Source organism: Corvus hawaiiensis, chromosome 3 (assembly GCF_020740725.1).
Source record: "Corvus hawaiiensis isolate bCorHaw1 chromosome 3, bCorHaw1.pri.cur, whole genome shotgun sequence".
Classification (NCBI taxonomy): domain Eukaryota; kingdom Metazoa; phylum Chordata; class Aves; order Passeriformes; family Corvidae; genus Corvus; species Corvus hawaiiensis.
The window spans coordinates 47769607-47785366 of NC_063215.1; the positions used below are offsets into that span (position 1 = coordinate 47769607).

The window sequence follows — 15760 nt, forward strand, 5'->3', positions numbered from 1 at the left end:
CCCATGATGGGCAGTGCAAGGCAGTTTATTCCAGGCCAGCTATTCACAGAGGGGAAAGAAGGGCAGAGAGAAGGCAGACTGAGCCATCAGCACAAAGAGCAACCCCCTGGGCAGGTTCTTGCTCTCCTGCTGAAGCCCACCACAGGCTGCCTGGGCCTGCCCAGTGTCCTCGCTGCTGGTGGGATTCACTCTGCAGCAGAGGAGCAGGTGAGCCTGGTAGCAGAGGAGGGAAGCTGGTGGAGAGCAAGGAGCAGCGGATCAGCTGCAGCAGCCCTTGGCATGTGGGCCAACCTGCTGCTCCTGCTGGTGGTGCTAATGGTGCTTGACCCAGCAGGCTGGGCCCTCGCTGTGCCTCTGCTCCGCACATTAACTTAGCCTCCAGCATTATCTGACAGCTCAGACATGAAGGAGGCAAAATACGTGTCGAGTAATCTGGAAAACAGGTTCCCTGTGCAAACAGCAAGACTCAGGCAAAACACTGCTTATCTCCACGGCAGAGACAGGGGGAGGGAGGCACTCGCTGTAAATCACAGCGTTGCTCTTTTTGCACCAGGAGCATGTACAGATCCTCTGTGCCTGGTTGCCTGGGCCCCAGACCACAAGAGCATTCTGGTATGTAAATAGATTCAGGCACTGCTACTCAGAGGCACAGAACTCCCAGCTGGCCACTCTGAACTCACCGACATCTGCCCCATCGTGTCACTGAAGTGCCCGGCTGCCTGCTCCCCCCTTGCCCACACAGACCTCACTGTTCTGCCTGCCCCAGCCGGGCACTTCAGCAGCTCCTCCCCAGCCTGCAGGAGATCACCCTCGGCTGTGGCGTTGGTCCCAGCACGGGCAGGTGAGGGGCTGATCCGAGGGCCTGCTTCCTTTTGTGGCCTTGCCCTGCTGACCCCACAGCCAACGCTCCACTGGGGCATCATCCTCATCTCATCCTCCTGCAGCCCCAGAGGAAAGGCACTGGTGATGCCTGCTTTGGCAAGAAAGTGCCATAGCCCTGAATCCAGCACAGCTCAGGACTACAAAACTGCAGAGAACAGGCTGACTCTGGGATGGTGGTCACTGCAGGCCCTGGTGGTGGTGGGCAGAAGCTGGACACAGAGGCAAGATGCTGGCATCAGGATGTACATGAATGCCAGGCAGTGGCAGATCAGGAATTTCAGGGCTTCTCTCTGAAGGTCATCTACCTCTGCAACCTGTCCAGAGCAATGGGGTTATGGAAATGTATTGGACAGTAATGCAGTCTTCAATCTCACCAGCTGGAAGCATCAGAGTGATGAACCCTCAGCCCTCGACCCAGAAAAATACAGTATTGTCTCTGGCCAGAGCAATACTACCTAACCAAAACAGCTTTCCTTTTCCAGCTCCCTCCTGGGCTCCATCCATCCCATGGGATTCGCCAGCAGATGGCAGGCAACCCCTGGCAGAGGTCCTCACCAGCCAGCCACAGAAGTCCTGGCCGGCTGTGCTTGGCTACTAAACTTCTCGGTCCCATCTGAACAGCAAAAATGTCTCCTCCCAGCTCTCTGGCCCCTTCCCCAGTCCTATATTTAAGGAAAAAGAGTCCCATTATCAGACACTCCATGCCAACTCCAAGGGGCAAACAGATATGCACCACAGACCTCAGATTCAGGGCCCTATGCCTGCTCACCCTGGTCATTGCCCAGGACATGGGCCAACACAAACCACTTTCACAAACCCCATCATTACAACATGGAGGTGTCTCTGCTGGAAGAGACTCTTGCCAAGCAGAAAATGGCAACAGCTAGGGACAGGCATTTCTTTTTCAAGACTCAAGAAGCTGTTTGCAAAATCGAAGCCAGGATGAAACAGTTTTGCTCTGAAAGCTCCCAGTGAAACCAATGACAAGTCTGCTCTGAAAGGCTCTAGGAAAGAAGATGGCTCAGAACTGTGTTCAAATTTTTTGTGGTTTATGTGTTGAAGAGTATTTAGCCAAACTCCTGTAGAGAAATGTGAATTTCACATTTGTAGGTCTTATAAGAGGGGAAAACCCACAAAAACCCCTAATACACAGCACCCTCTTCCTAAAGAGCCGCCCCTCTGCTGGCAGGCCTGCAAGCCCTGGCTCTCCCAGGCTTATCAGGAGTTGTGGCTGGTGCTGGCAGGACGGAGCTGGATCTGTGGCCATTCCAGCTCTGCGGGCTGCTGGGCTTGACAGCAGGGCCTCATGGCTCTTCTCCCCTCCTCCAGCTTGCACCACACACTCTCACCAGCTGCCAAAGGGTGTCAGGAATTGCCTGTACCTTATTCATGCTCTGGCACCCGGGATGTGCAGGGCCTGGGCTCTCACAGCCTGAGTACATCTCACTGCAGTTCTCCCTCTGCAGGTGCACATGGAACAGCTCAGAGGAGGTCAGCATCTCTCAGTGGACCCTGCAGACCAGTGGATTTTTGCCCTTCTATTGGCATCACCAGGAGCCACCTGGAGTGTGAGGGGACTGCTGAGCACAGCATCCACCAGCCTGGCTGCCTCTGCCCTGTTCACACACACACAGCTTGCAGGCTGGTGTGCTCCCAGCACAGTTGAAAGGCTGCTCTCCTCTCCAAGCACATCAGGACCTACAGCACAGTCTTCACAGGGCCAGCTCTGCCCACACAGGCTGTGTGCTACCCCATACCTTTCCTCTTCCATACATGTTTTCCTGGGGGCTGCATCAGCTCCTCCATGCCAGGACAGCCATCACCCCTGCAGCGGTGCCTGCCAGGCACTGCGATGAGCAAAGCTGGGGTTTGGGGTTTGAGACAGTGACAGCTCTACTGTCCAGAGGCCTGATCTTGCTGCAGCCCCAGCACTGGGCAGATAGTAACAGGACAAGGGCCAATAGTTTTAAACTGAAAGAAGGCAGGTCTAGATTAGATATTAGGAAGAAATTCTTTACTGTGAGGATGGTAAGGCACTGAAACATGTTGCTCAGAGAGCTGTGCCTGCCCCATCCCTGAAAGCGTTCAAGGTCAGGCTGGATGGGTACCTGAGCAACCTGGTCTAGTGGAAAGTGTCCCTGCCCATGGCAGGGGGGGAACTGGATGATCTTTAAGGTCCCTTCCAACACAAACCATTCTATGATTCTACAGGTCTGTTGGACTACTGAGGTCCAACAGCAGTGACTGCTGCAGGCTCATGCTGCCCAGCTACAAAGCAAGGAGATTAAGCATGCTGCTGTTCCAAGAATCCAGTGGAGGCGTCAAAAAGGGGGTCCTGACCCCTCACTGGAGAGCCTTGTGTAAAAAACAAGCAATGAGAAACTCCTGCAGAATGGCACTTGCTCACAGTTCAGAATACTATAGTTCACATATCATAAAATCTTAGCATCATTTAGGTTGAAAGAGAGCTTTAAGATCAGCAAGTCCAACTGTAAAGTGAACACTGCCAAGTCCACCAAGCCAAGGCAAAGTCAGCTGAACCTGTTCCCACCTGGTTGGCTGGGTCTTGCACGCACCACATATACCCACATGCACGTGGCTGTTAAAGCATGTTCTGGTGACAGAGAAATGTGGGGTGATTCAAGAGAAAATAATGAAGCCACTCCCACCTGCCTGTGTGAATGTGACTCATGTGGGCTCAAACCCCAGCCAGATACAAATCAACAGTTCATAAATGAAATATAAAAGAGCACCCCCTGAGGCCTGGCAGCCTGCCCCACCTCTCTCCCCCTTCTAGGATGTCAGTCCCTCTAATGGATTCTGTCAGGGTTTGTTCAGATCTTCCCTAAATGACCCTGTGCTCATTCCCTGCCAGCATCTCGATGGGAAGGAAAAATGCACATTTCCAAGGGTTTTCCCAAAGAGGGTCTAGCTCTCACCCTCTTCTTCTCAAGTGGGAAAGTCATTTGAGTCAGTGTAGTCTTTAGCTGGAAATCTTCCTCCAAAGCAGCTGCTGCCTGGGACTTTGGGATGAGGCAGGTCAGGCTGCAGAGAGAGGAGCACAGGACAATGATGCCAGTGGGTGCTCAGGGTCCCACTCTTTTGAGCACGAGGGGCAGCCAGTCCCCTCCTTGATGTTTGAGGAAGCGAGTCATCTTGCAGCCCTGCAACAAGATGCTGGAGACCCCCTTCTTGCTTCAGACTCTCTGCTACCTCCCATCCCTCGACAGGCTGAGGCTGCCAGCCCAGCAAATGATTTAAAGAGGCAGCAGTTCCTGCTGGCAGAGGGCTTGCATGAACCACACCTCGCCTAGTCCAGATGGGCTGTCCAGAGCCCTACACAAGCATAGTATTTGCAGACTTCCTTTTGCCTGCCATGGCCAAGAATCCAAATTTCCATCAGCCCTTTCTGTTTAACTTGCAGGTCAATGAGATGCATTTCCTCAGCAAGACTTGTGTTTCCCAAGTAGGGGATCAAGCTCCATAGGAGATGATGCCTACCATACTGCTGAACTGCCTAACTCTCTCCCATGTAGGACTATTCTTCACAGCTTCCTCAGTAGTCTCCAATTAGGCACACAATGTTTTCATCCACAATGGTGTATAACATGTAAGAAAATCTGAAGACTATAATCCCAAGAGGGCTCAGGCTGTGCTCTGAAATACATGCTGTCATGTTAGATATCCTGACAGACAAACATCCAAGCTGTCAGACAATTCCCCAGAACAGCAGACAGCACTGCCAGCAGATATCCTCCCTGGCAGTAAAGGCAAAGTGAAACAAACCACCAAAGGGCCCTCTGAATACACCTTTTTTTAAATGCATCTGCCATTAGCCATAAAATGGTCTCCTCATGTACGGGCTGCCAGGTATCTGGAGAAGAGAGGCTTTGTGTAGGACTGGGCAAAGCTGAGCCATACTTTGAAAAGGGGTATTTTTTCCAAAGCTTAGAGCAGCCCTAGCAGATGAGAACAGAGCAGGGAAAAAAGATTGGAGGAGACCAAACCTTCCTCAAATCCACCTAAATCCAGTGAACTGCTAGTTACTGTGAGACTCTCCTGTGGGACAGCACATAAGCACAGGCAAACAAGGTCTGTATCGGGCACTGCGGAGAAGCAGAACACGCTTCTAAAAACTTCCCAAAGTCCTACCCTCACCTGCATGTGGGACTCGTCAGACTCTCCAAGAAACCTCAGGGCCAAAAACACATTGGAAGATGGGTACCACAGCCCCACTCCATGGAGGCATGCAACCACGGAGCTGGGCAATCCAGTGCGTCACCCTTCCAGTCAGGAATGAGCTGGTCCTCACGTGGCGCCTTCCCCTCTGCCTCTCCCCCTGGGGGCCCTGGGGAGCGGCGTGCGTGGGGGCAAGCGATGCACAACATGCCCATCGCTGTGCTGGCTGGCACCTTGCTGCTGGCACCAGCCTCCTTCATGCTTTCAGCTGCTCGTGCCCCAGTTTGCAAGGCTGGGATTCGCCATGGGGTTCCGGGAGGCCCAGAGAGTTTCTATGCAGCACCACGGTGTTTGTAAAGTGTCCACAAGAGAGGACCCCACTGCCAGAGCCCCTCTGTCCCAGACAGGAATGGCACACCAGCAGCACTACCCTCGCCCAGGTTGCCTCAGGTGTGCCAGCACCTTCCCAGGACGCCCACTGCTGCAACGTGTGCTGACAGCTTGTGCAAGGTGGGGGCCCATGGCTCCTGGGAGCTGGGCAATCTTCCTTCCCATCTCCGCACATGGGCCCCACTCCAGATCTGCTCCATGGTGGCACGTTGCATCCACCACCCTGTGCATCCACCACTGCTGCTGCCACCCAAGAGGAGACCTCTGCACCCACCCCAGAGCCTCCCAGTGGACCAACCCAACAGCTCACATCCATCCACACCAGGTCTGCGCAGGGGCTGAGAGACCTGCCCATGCCACACACCACCTTCCCTTGCAGAAGGGACGGTTCTAGCTGGGAGGGGGTGGGTCTGGGTCAGGTAACTGCCCTCCCAACCAGCAGCTGCAGGGCTGGGAGCTGGTCTGGCACCCAAGGAAGCAGTCACGTTACACGGCGGGGACGTCTGGCCCTGAACATCCCAGGCTGCGGCACATGGCGTAAACCTGAACCCTGCTCCGTGAATGCTCAGCGCTGTTATATTTAGGATGCATAGCTATGCTGGCTACACAGGGTATCCTGTTTTCTCACAGCGCATCTTTGGGAAACGAGTTATTCCTTAGCTCCACATTTGGATATGTGCATGAGAGCAGCAAGGCAAAGGAAACTTTCCTAGGTTTTTTTGTTTGGGTTTCTATTTTTTAAATTTAAGAAGTGATAGCAACTATCAATGTCAACCCAGTTTTATTAATCATGCTGGCCTATACAAACTTAGGACATATCCTAATAATTTAAACATGCGTACTCTCGCAATTCAGCTGTCCAGCAAGATCCTGAAATACCAAAGCAAAAGTGCACTTTGTTTTCATATTCACATGTAGCATATCCAGAAAGCATCCCTAATCTCACAGAAGGAGTAATTCCCAGTCTCTTCCTGTGTCCCCTCCGTAAGCATGCCATGTCACATGTAAAGAAACTTCAGCCCACACAAGGACAAGCCTGAATGCTGCTGTGGTGCTCTTTTGAGTTCATTTTCAAGGTAACGTATAGACTATCCAGAGTCAAGGCCAGTGCGCTGCACAGCCACACACGAAATATCCCAAAGGAGCTAGGCGGAACACAGACGGATTACCACATCTCTGATGCACAAGAAGCAGCAGCGATAACGCAGTCTTGGAATAGCACAACCACTGCGTATTAATAAAAGCATGACGCACTGCGACTGATTTATGAGCTTGGCACGTTAGGTGGGAAGGGAACATGCCTGGTTCTGATTGAGCTGGCAGGTTGTTCCTTATGTCCTCCGGCACACATGATCCACTGACAAGTATTTTATAAGATTTACATTAGCAAGTCACAGTTGAGCACTTCTCCACAGACAATATATGTAAATGTTATCGTGTGAGATTGAGTTCTTGGAGTTGGAAGCTTATGGCCACTGTTCACACATGATACACATCACACTCTCAGATGACCCAAATGCACTTAAAACACCTCTAATATCACGGTGGACGATAAGAGAAGCTGTTTCCCTCCTGCTTCCCAGAACCAACTGTTTCAAAGTCACAAGGGAAGTCCAGCTTTCATCTAGCAGCAACATGATGTAGAAGCAACTCTTGATAATCCTCACTGGGACATACCACCAGGGTGTGTTAGTAGATGTCCCCATGGTTTCTTAAATGAGTAGGGATTTATTTCTATGCTTGTGGGATACTGCAAGCTACAAGAAAACTTTCAGATGTTTAAAGAAAAGCTCCATTATTACCAGGGGAAGTATTCTGAAACCAGAAACTATGCAGATTTTCACATATTTATGGGTGGAAGACCAAAGTCTATAAACTTCTCAACGTGGTCGAGTCAGTCTGCTTGCTATGTGCAGGGAATTTTGTAAAGGTGACGCACTCCTATCAACTTTGTTGAGTATACTTTCTACCGTTGTGATGCTGCACGTATAAATATTTCTCTTTCAAAAGCAAGTGTTTCCCAAGAACTGCAGTTACTACACAATGTCACAGTATGATATGCCTCCTTGAATCTCCTCCGCTGCAGAGGAAGGATGATACCAGCAAGGGAGAAGCTTGATCTCCTTTGGTTCCTCTTCCTTAGCAAGTTAATGTACTGAGTCTTACTGCCAAAACCAAACTACTGGAAACTGTCCTTCCTTCTTCTGTACCACTGCAAAAACAAGTCATCGAATTACAAAAGGTTGAAAACTGAAAATCATAATTATACTTTCACAAGTCACTCATTCCACATGATACTAAATAATGGCAAGATGTTTTAGAACAATAGATGTTTTAGAACTGCACAGCCTAGCAGCAATACTACTACCTGATAATTTACAATCATCTCATAACAATGTCTGTCAAACTGGGGGGCCACAGGAGCCTTTTGCAGTATCTTTAAGCCTTTAATTTTGCAGTATCTTTAAGCCTTGAATTTTGCAGTTCCCTGGCTCACCTTTCAGCCAAGGAAGTGTGTTTTCTGTAAAAGCTAATTGCTTCTCCACACACCTGTGTGACCTGAGCTTACAGGTTAAAGTTCAGTGTCCACGTGTGTAAATTGTCTGCAAGACTCTGAATTGACAACCGTGCCCCTGACCAGGTCACACATGCAGAGTTGAGGTTATCTTTTCAGAGCAGGGCTGTGCCACATTGCCCAGATAAGGGTAGAAAACATTTTTAACAAATGTTAAAAATACATATTTAAAAGTATGTAGAATTTCATTATGATCTGGAGAACTTCAGATACCTAAACTTGATACCATTAAAATTTTGTTACAAAATCAAAAGGCTGCACACTTCCACTCCTTCTTTTCCCTCCGTAACATCCCAGGGAATTCCTATTTGTGGATACAGGGAAGAATCTTACCAGTGTAGGCTTACATGCAGGCCATGGAAAGGATGTCTGAGCCATACATCACTTGGCATATTTGGTTCATAACTAAAACTTTGTCTGCTGCTCATAGGTATGAAGAATTCCTTTCTTCAGTGCTTCACATATCGGGTTTTTTGATACTTAAGACATGATGTCTTGTGGGACGGCGATTGCATAAAAGGTATTATTGCTGGCTACCACATCGAACCCAAGATTCAGTAGCAAATAACTGATTTATTTTTTTTTAAGTAATATTTAAAATTCAGATTTTCCTTTACTAATTCATATCACATTTACTGAGAGTACAAGCAAAAATCCATTCTGGGAATGGAGTGGGGCACAGGTAATGATTTCTGTAATGATTTCAAACACCAGCTTTATTCAAACAACTTCTTGCTGAACATGATTATAAGACATTTTAGCTAAGGGAATGTATTGCTGAATACTTCATTCAGCCATGTGTTCTATGCATGCAATGCACATATAGAAGTTAAATACTCTCAGGCTGTCTGTCCTCTTCAAGATGCTTCAAAGAACACACAAAATAATCACAGAAATGGCTTGCTATAGTCCCGACAATACACGTATCAGTATGCCAATACATCAAGCTGGAAAAATGGATCCTATTCCAAGGCAAGTACATTATATAAAAAATTATTGGTATTGCTTTCAGACTTGCAATAATAATAATAGTAATAATAACAACAATAATAATTTTTTAAACACCTACTCTGGATTAAGTTGGAAATCTGTTACATAACAGCTGTGGTACTCCCCCAGCAATTTCAGCAGCTCAGTTCTGACTGTACACACATCTTTCATAACCTTGTTGGTGATTTTAATCTACCTCAACAACTCTTGTTCTAACAAATAATTCTTGCAAATGACAAGAATCATTGTAGTAATTATGCAATAATAATTTTCTAAATTACTATAAAACCACCAAAATAAGCCAAAGCTTCTGGTTTCTTCTGTGATCATAAACAAGAACATGAACCTCTCTGGAAAACAAAGAAGCTGGACCTACCTGTTAAAACAACATTATAGGTAAACCATCATTAACCTTCGCTGGCTATTGAAACAATGCTTGCTCAGGTTCTGTGATTAGCCAGATGAAATTGGTATTTGGCACGAACATGATGCTTTTTGTGTTGAAACAGCACATGCAAAGTGACAACACTACTACTGTGTATTGTCCAGCAGTAAAACACCATATTACAGTGACTATTATTCGTATTTCAGAGTGCTGCAAGCCCCAGTCACGAAGCTACTGTATCAGAACAAAATTACTGTTCTTGTCACAGGGAGCTTGCGAGGGGCGTGCAGGGTGGTGACAGATGGATGCAGACAGACTGGAAGGCAAAATGAACACTGGAACAGTTTCCATTAACACAATAGGTATGACTCCTTGCACACCAGTAGCTTAAAATACTAAACTTCTGTAGACATCAAAGCCAAGGGGTTTGCAGAAGACACCTAGGAGGGAATTTTTTAGAAATTTATGCAACAGCTCTTCAGGAACAATAGGCAATTGCAAACAGAGCTTAAAAAATGCTTATTTAAAAATCTAAAAATGAAGGGCACAGAGGCTGACCTGGTGGGACAATCAGACCAAGAGATAACTTACATAATGTCTTGATTTGAGTAAGAGAGATGGCGTAACAGCAGGCTTTGGCAGTCATGTCAAGCGAAGAGAGAAGCTTTACAACTAATGCAACAGAGATGGCAGAGCCGGGGCAATAACACAAAGCAAGCAACAAGTCAAAGCAAGAGATTAATAAACAACCCACTCTGCAACTTTCTCAGTGGCTGTGAAATCAAAGTTATTTAACTATCAAGGACAGAAAAAGGGACACCACAATTCAAATCAGTACGATTAGGCTGGATTAGACTGTAAACTGCATGACCAGGTAGGAAAAAGAGAGAGAAATGTGCAGTAAAAGAACAGAGATTGAGACAGAGCCGGCACTGGAGGTTTTAGAAACATCCAAGCCAAAGCTGTTGACTAAGCACAACCTTATCAACAAAAGGACAACAGAAGCAGAAACTATGAGGGTTACAGAGCTGGAAATGCTCAGCTGCACTGAGACTGAAGGAACAGCTCTTAATCTCGAGGTGTCAGGGATGCAGACTAAACTTTTTGACAAAGGCCACTCCTATTCCCACCCTTGTGTAAAGCGTACATCAAAAAACAAAGCCTCTTTCTTAGACAACTGGTAGTGCAAGTAAATCCCCCCAATCATTCTTACCCATGCAACAGTTACAGAGAGGACAAGCGGGATTTTTGAAAGTTGTTATCCACCCATCCATCCATCCAGAGTTAGATGGAACAGAAACATACAGATTAGCAAAGCACACAAAACCCCACTTTGAAAACCCACCAATATGCTCTAGCTCATGCTTTCCATGTTGCCACCTGGAATACTTGAAATGCTCCAAGATCCAGCTGGAGGAGAAAGTAGGAAGGTAGTTATTTCCAGAATAGAGTAAACCAGCTTTCTTTTTCAGAAGATGCATCTATAGGGTTGTCACACAAGTAATAACGAATCTCAGCAAGTGACATTGGTGTGGCACGCCAGCACACTTACAAGCAGAGAGCAAAACCTAAGAGAACACTCCATCAATCCTGCTTTCCATAAGGTTTCATTCTATTGATAGATACATACCCATGAATATCCTCATGGGCATTTTAAAAGCTGTGATTTCAACTCTGAGGTTTTGCGAGCTTTGTGTGGTGTATGATATCATAAACATCCTGAATATAATTACAACTGCAATTTTGTGGCCTGTATTTTCCCTATTGGTAGCCCAAAGTTGATGTTTACAGAAACTTTTCTGCACACTTATTTGATTTGAACTTTTTATTATTATTACAAATGTATATTATTTTATTAAAAAAATTCACACTGAAGCAAAGTCAATTCCATTTCATTACAACCAAGAATATAAAATAAATGCAATGAACTCATAGCTTAGTTTTAACAGTCATTTCAAGAGTGACATCAGGACAACTTAAAAGCAGTAAACTCTCAACTCTAGAATGAGAAACAAGTATTTTGCTTTGTGGTTTTGGTAGCCCATTGGCACGGGCACTGCTGAATGTGGCCACCACAGATCTAGAGCGGCAAAGTTTTGTGGCAGCACCAGGCGCATACACAGTAATTTCTAATGGAAACTACAAAAATGAAAGATGCGTGCATGAAATTATTAGGATAAAAAATAACTGAGTAGAGACAGGCACACTTCCACAAATAGTAAACATGGGAATATACAACTAGAACAATTTGAAAAGTTACTACCTTACATATATAAAAAGTTCTTTAAATTGCTGTTAAAAAGGACATGTTCTGTCCAGATTTTGTGTAATACTTTTTAGTGTCTACACAAGACAAATTTTTAAAAAAATTAAATAGCATTAATTTACTACTAAATATTTAGGAGATAACAGTGCATTAAGGACTTTTTTCATATAGTAATACACATCGCTCCTGTTTGGCGACATATTTTAGAAGATTACGTATGGCCTTATGTACAATACATTTATTTAACCCTAAAACAATTCTTTGCTTAATGGTGTTAAAGTACCATTCCTGAAGATTATGAAGGGGAACTAAGCTTATTATGTTTATATAAAATATCATACATATTTGAACACTTCTAGCTTCCCGCCACCCCTCCCGCTATGAATGCGCTTCCCTCCCCCTCCCCACATACAGTGTCACAGATACAGTGCAGAACTCGCAGCTTTCCCTATATTTTTCCTTCATTGTGCAGTTTGTGCTACATAAACCTCACCAACGTGGACCAGGCTGCTCATCCCATTAATTCCCCACGTTTGTTTCCTCTGAGCCACAATGGGAAAAGCTGTACTCAGCAGCCCGCTCTCCCACCAGGATGGAGGAGACGGCTCTACGCCTCTCGGTACAGGTGTGAAACACTTCGGTGAGGGTCTACAGGTTATGGGCAGAGACAGAGCTGAGTAATAATGAAACTGCACAGGCAAAAAATAACATAAAAAGGACATGGTCCTGGTTTCCCATGACAAACTGCACTATTCACTTCTGAAAGTGGAGAGTTTTTACCTCACGGGATAACCCCTAGGCAGCAAGGCTTCTTCCACTATGACTGCCACCCACCCTGGCAGCATGCATCAAGCTCCCAAGAAAAGGCAAATTGTTTCACTACCACAAAGGACTACAAGAGTGTGCAGAGCCTACATTTCGCAGCCAGCACTGTTGCTTTTATTTGCTCTCCTCCTGGTTGTGAGTTTGAGGGAACGGAGGAAGTCAGCTTGGCTTCACCTGTGCACACAAAAGCTAGAGACGAGTGGCATGTGGTCATCTATCAACCTAACCAAGGCAAGAAATGCAAGTGCAGCTTAGAGAGGTTGTGGCAGTCATTCTAGAAGCTGGAAGCTCACTCAATTAAAGCACCTTACATTGCTGTGAAGTTTCACACTCTACACATTGATTAATCTACACCATGATTTTGCCTTATTGGCACAAGAGCCAACCTTAACTAACCATATGGTTCCCTGCCACCTCCTGATCTTGTATGAATTTTGATGATCAGCTGCAAGTCACAGCAGGGAGAAGAAACGTTAGATAACTGTAGTAGAAAAGACGAAATAATTTTGAGAGAACAGAAGGATGAAAAGAACAGGAGGGGACAAGAATCACTTTGCCGTAAGTTAATTTCCAGGAATGTGACATTCAAATCGCAGAAGTATAAAAGAAGTTTTACTTAATGGCATTGGCCAAATATCCATTTGATCAAAAGTACCTCATCCTAACATCAGTAAGGGGTGAGACAGAAAGAATGTCACCCCAGAGTCACTGAAATAAAGGAACAATTAAAACCTGTTCTTTCAAACAGGGTACTACAGTATGTATAAAATGTAGCATTTCAAGGGTTACACAGTGGAAGTATCCTTCGGGAGATTCTTTTCTCCCAGAAATATTTTTTTCCTTCCAATTGCTTCATTTAATTTTTCACCACCTTCTTATCCATTTGATTACAAAAGCAGGTTGTGGCTGCTTTTCCAGAGCAGCTGGGCGTTGTCAAAATCACATGATGGTAGGTATTGCCGAAGCAAAACAACTGCTCAGAAAAAGTAGGAAAACAACACGAGTTTGAGGAGGAAGGGGGCACTAAATGTGATTGGGAGATCAAATCCAGTAGAACCATGTATGTGACTAGCTGTGATGAAAAGCATTCTCCTCAGAGCAAACACATCTACTCATCTTGCTACATCTGATCACAACTTCAATGTGAATGCGTACGGGCACACAGGTTTTTTTTTTGGGCACAGGACAGAAGAGAACACTCTGCAGTAAAAAAACCTGGAACACTGACCATTTACATCGAAACTCCTCTCACTTCACCTCTTCTCTGTGGACACCAACTGTAGAAGCTCACTCATTTTACACTGCCAGTAGTTTTCCAAATGCATTCCTCCAGGTTTTCTGCCACAAGAGTCAGCCTCATTTCTGAAGGCTGAAGCAAAAATGAAGCTGTCCCAAATTATATGTTGTGTCTCTTCGAGTAACTGTGGTTCCAGAAGTTGGACAATAATCCTCTGATTATGCTTCTGAACTCTTGCTTAATTACTAGGGATTTTCTGCCAGCTACCCATCCACTTACAGTCCCTTAGGCACAATCAAAACATGTTTGCTCTAGGGAAAAAGAAACATTTCAGTGCAATCAAGCGCATCTGGTGTAACTAATCTGGTTAATCACAGCAATGTGAAGGACACAGAATATGCATTATAAACAAGAAAAAGGAAAAATTTTCAACATGCTTTTCAAACTGCACAATAGTTTCTCTTAATTATAAATTCTAACATAAAATGATTCAATGCATTTGTTTTTGCAAGTCTTAGTATTTCTGTCACCTTTAAATTTTGAGAACTGACTCAGGAATGTGAAAGAAAGCTAAATTTACAGAACTCTCACACACATTAATAAGCTACTTAGCAGAAAAACAGAAAAAGCCCGTCATCCACATTCCTACTGAGACTTGAGGGCAGTAAATACATTTTCCTGACTATTTTGGTGTCCAGCCTGGGAAGACATTCCATTCTCCTGTTCCAACAGATCCTGAAAGCATCTCCTTTTTATGTGACTGTCCTGGTTTCATTTAAAGTAATGCTTAATTTAAAACTACTCAGAGCATGATCACTGTGATTTCAAGAATTCAATGTGAATGAGTTAAGAAATATCAGCAATCTTCTGTTTGGTGTTCAGTCCAGTAGCATGAAGCATATCTGTTGCTGCAGAGACTTGGGTGGGTTTTCTTCTTTTTCATTTTTCTTTTTTCATTTTATTAATTTTAAAAATTTTTTATTTTTAATACTTTGCCTGAAAACTAGACTAATAAAAACAGAATAGTAAAATACTCTGGAACAGTAAAATTTTGCTGTTCTTGACATCCATGAGCAAAACAGTAATATCCTGTGAAAATAACATAGTGCTTTAAAAAGGTGCAATATACCTGTATAGCTAAACTGGTTTGCCTAGTATAAAACTAACTATATACAAGCTTGAAAGCCTGGGAGTTCAAGATTTTAAAACTTTAAAATCCCATCAAAGAGATTGAAAAGACAGATTTATGGCAATCACTACAGCATAAGGAAGGTGCACCAGGAATCCTTCAAAATTCCAAAGGTTAAAGAAGTTAAGTGCTGGGTTCAGATCAGAAGGGTCCATTAGAGTAACCACAATGGAGCACATGCAAGGGCAGAGAGGAAGGAAAACTTCACAAGAATCTCCTTTATGGCAGTAAAGGGATGGAGATGAGGCAGGGGTGGGGGAAGTCTTCAGTGAGTGAAGTTTTCCTTTTATCATCATGAATTTTAATTCTGCATCACAGTTTGTATTTTTGGTCTTCTCATCATTATGAACTTCATATTGCTGGAGTCTTCTGGCTTCTAGTCCATTCCTTTCTGAGTGCAGCCTATCAGGCCTCTCAATACCTGTGAGACTGATGAGATTGGTGATACTGAGAGCTCTGCTGAGACGATGTGGAATAGCCCATTGTACTCTGGGACTGAGAAGATCCCTGAATGTTGCTTTGGTAACTCAGGCGTGAGCTGGAGTGCTGCAGGAAAAAAAGAGAAGGATCAAAGGAATGAAACCCAGCCTATCAGGACCATGCAGCTCAGGAAATTTTTAACCTCTCTGGTGCTCATTAAAACATGATTTTTGGGGAAGCTGACTAAATAGTGCTACTATTTGGGGTCCCATAAAACAAGTCCTCATTCTGATCTGCAATCAGCTTTAACACAGCACACAAAACGCACAAGAACTCTAGGAGACACCTAAAAGTACAGCATCTATACACCCATTTTCTGAAGAAAAAAATACACAAGGGACAAGAGAGCAGACTCCCTTTCA

At 45.0% G+C, this 15760-nt stretch overlaps 1 protein-coding gene across 3 annotated transcripts in view; it reads right to left on the minus strand.

The window, feature by feature from the left end:
- Window positions 1–6215: 6215 nt before the first annotated feature.
- CDK19 (cyclin dependent kinase 19) overlaps window positions 6216–15760 on the minus strand; it is a 128510-nt gene continuing 118965 nt past the window's right edge. For all 3 annotated transcript variants that reach the window (XM_048296912.1, XM_048296911.1, XM_048296913.1), the window contains one exon: window positions 6216–15464. In XM_048296912.1, the coding sequence (XP_048152869.1) occupies window positions 15333–15464 (132 nt within the window). In that variant the 3' untranslated portion in view covers window positions 6216–15332. The remainder of the gene's footprint in view (window positions 15465–15760) is intronic.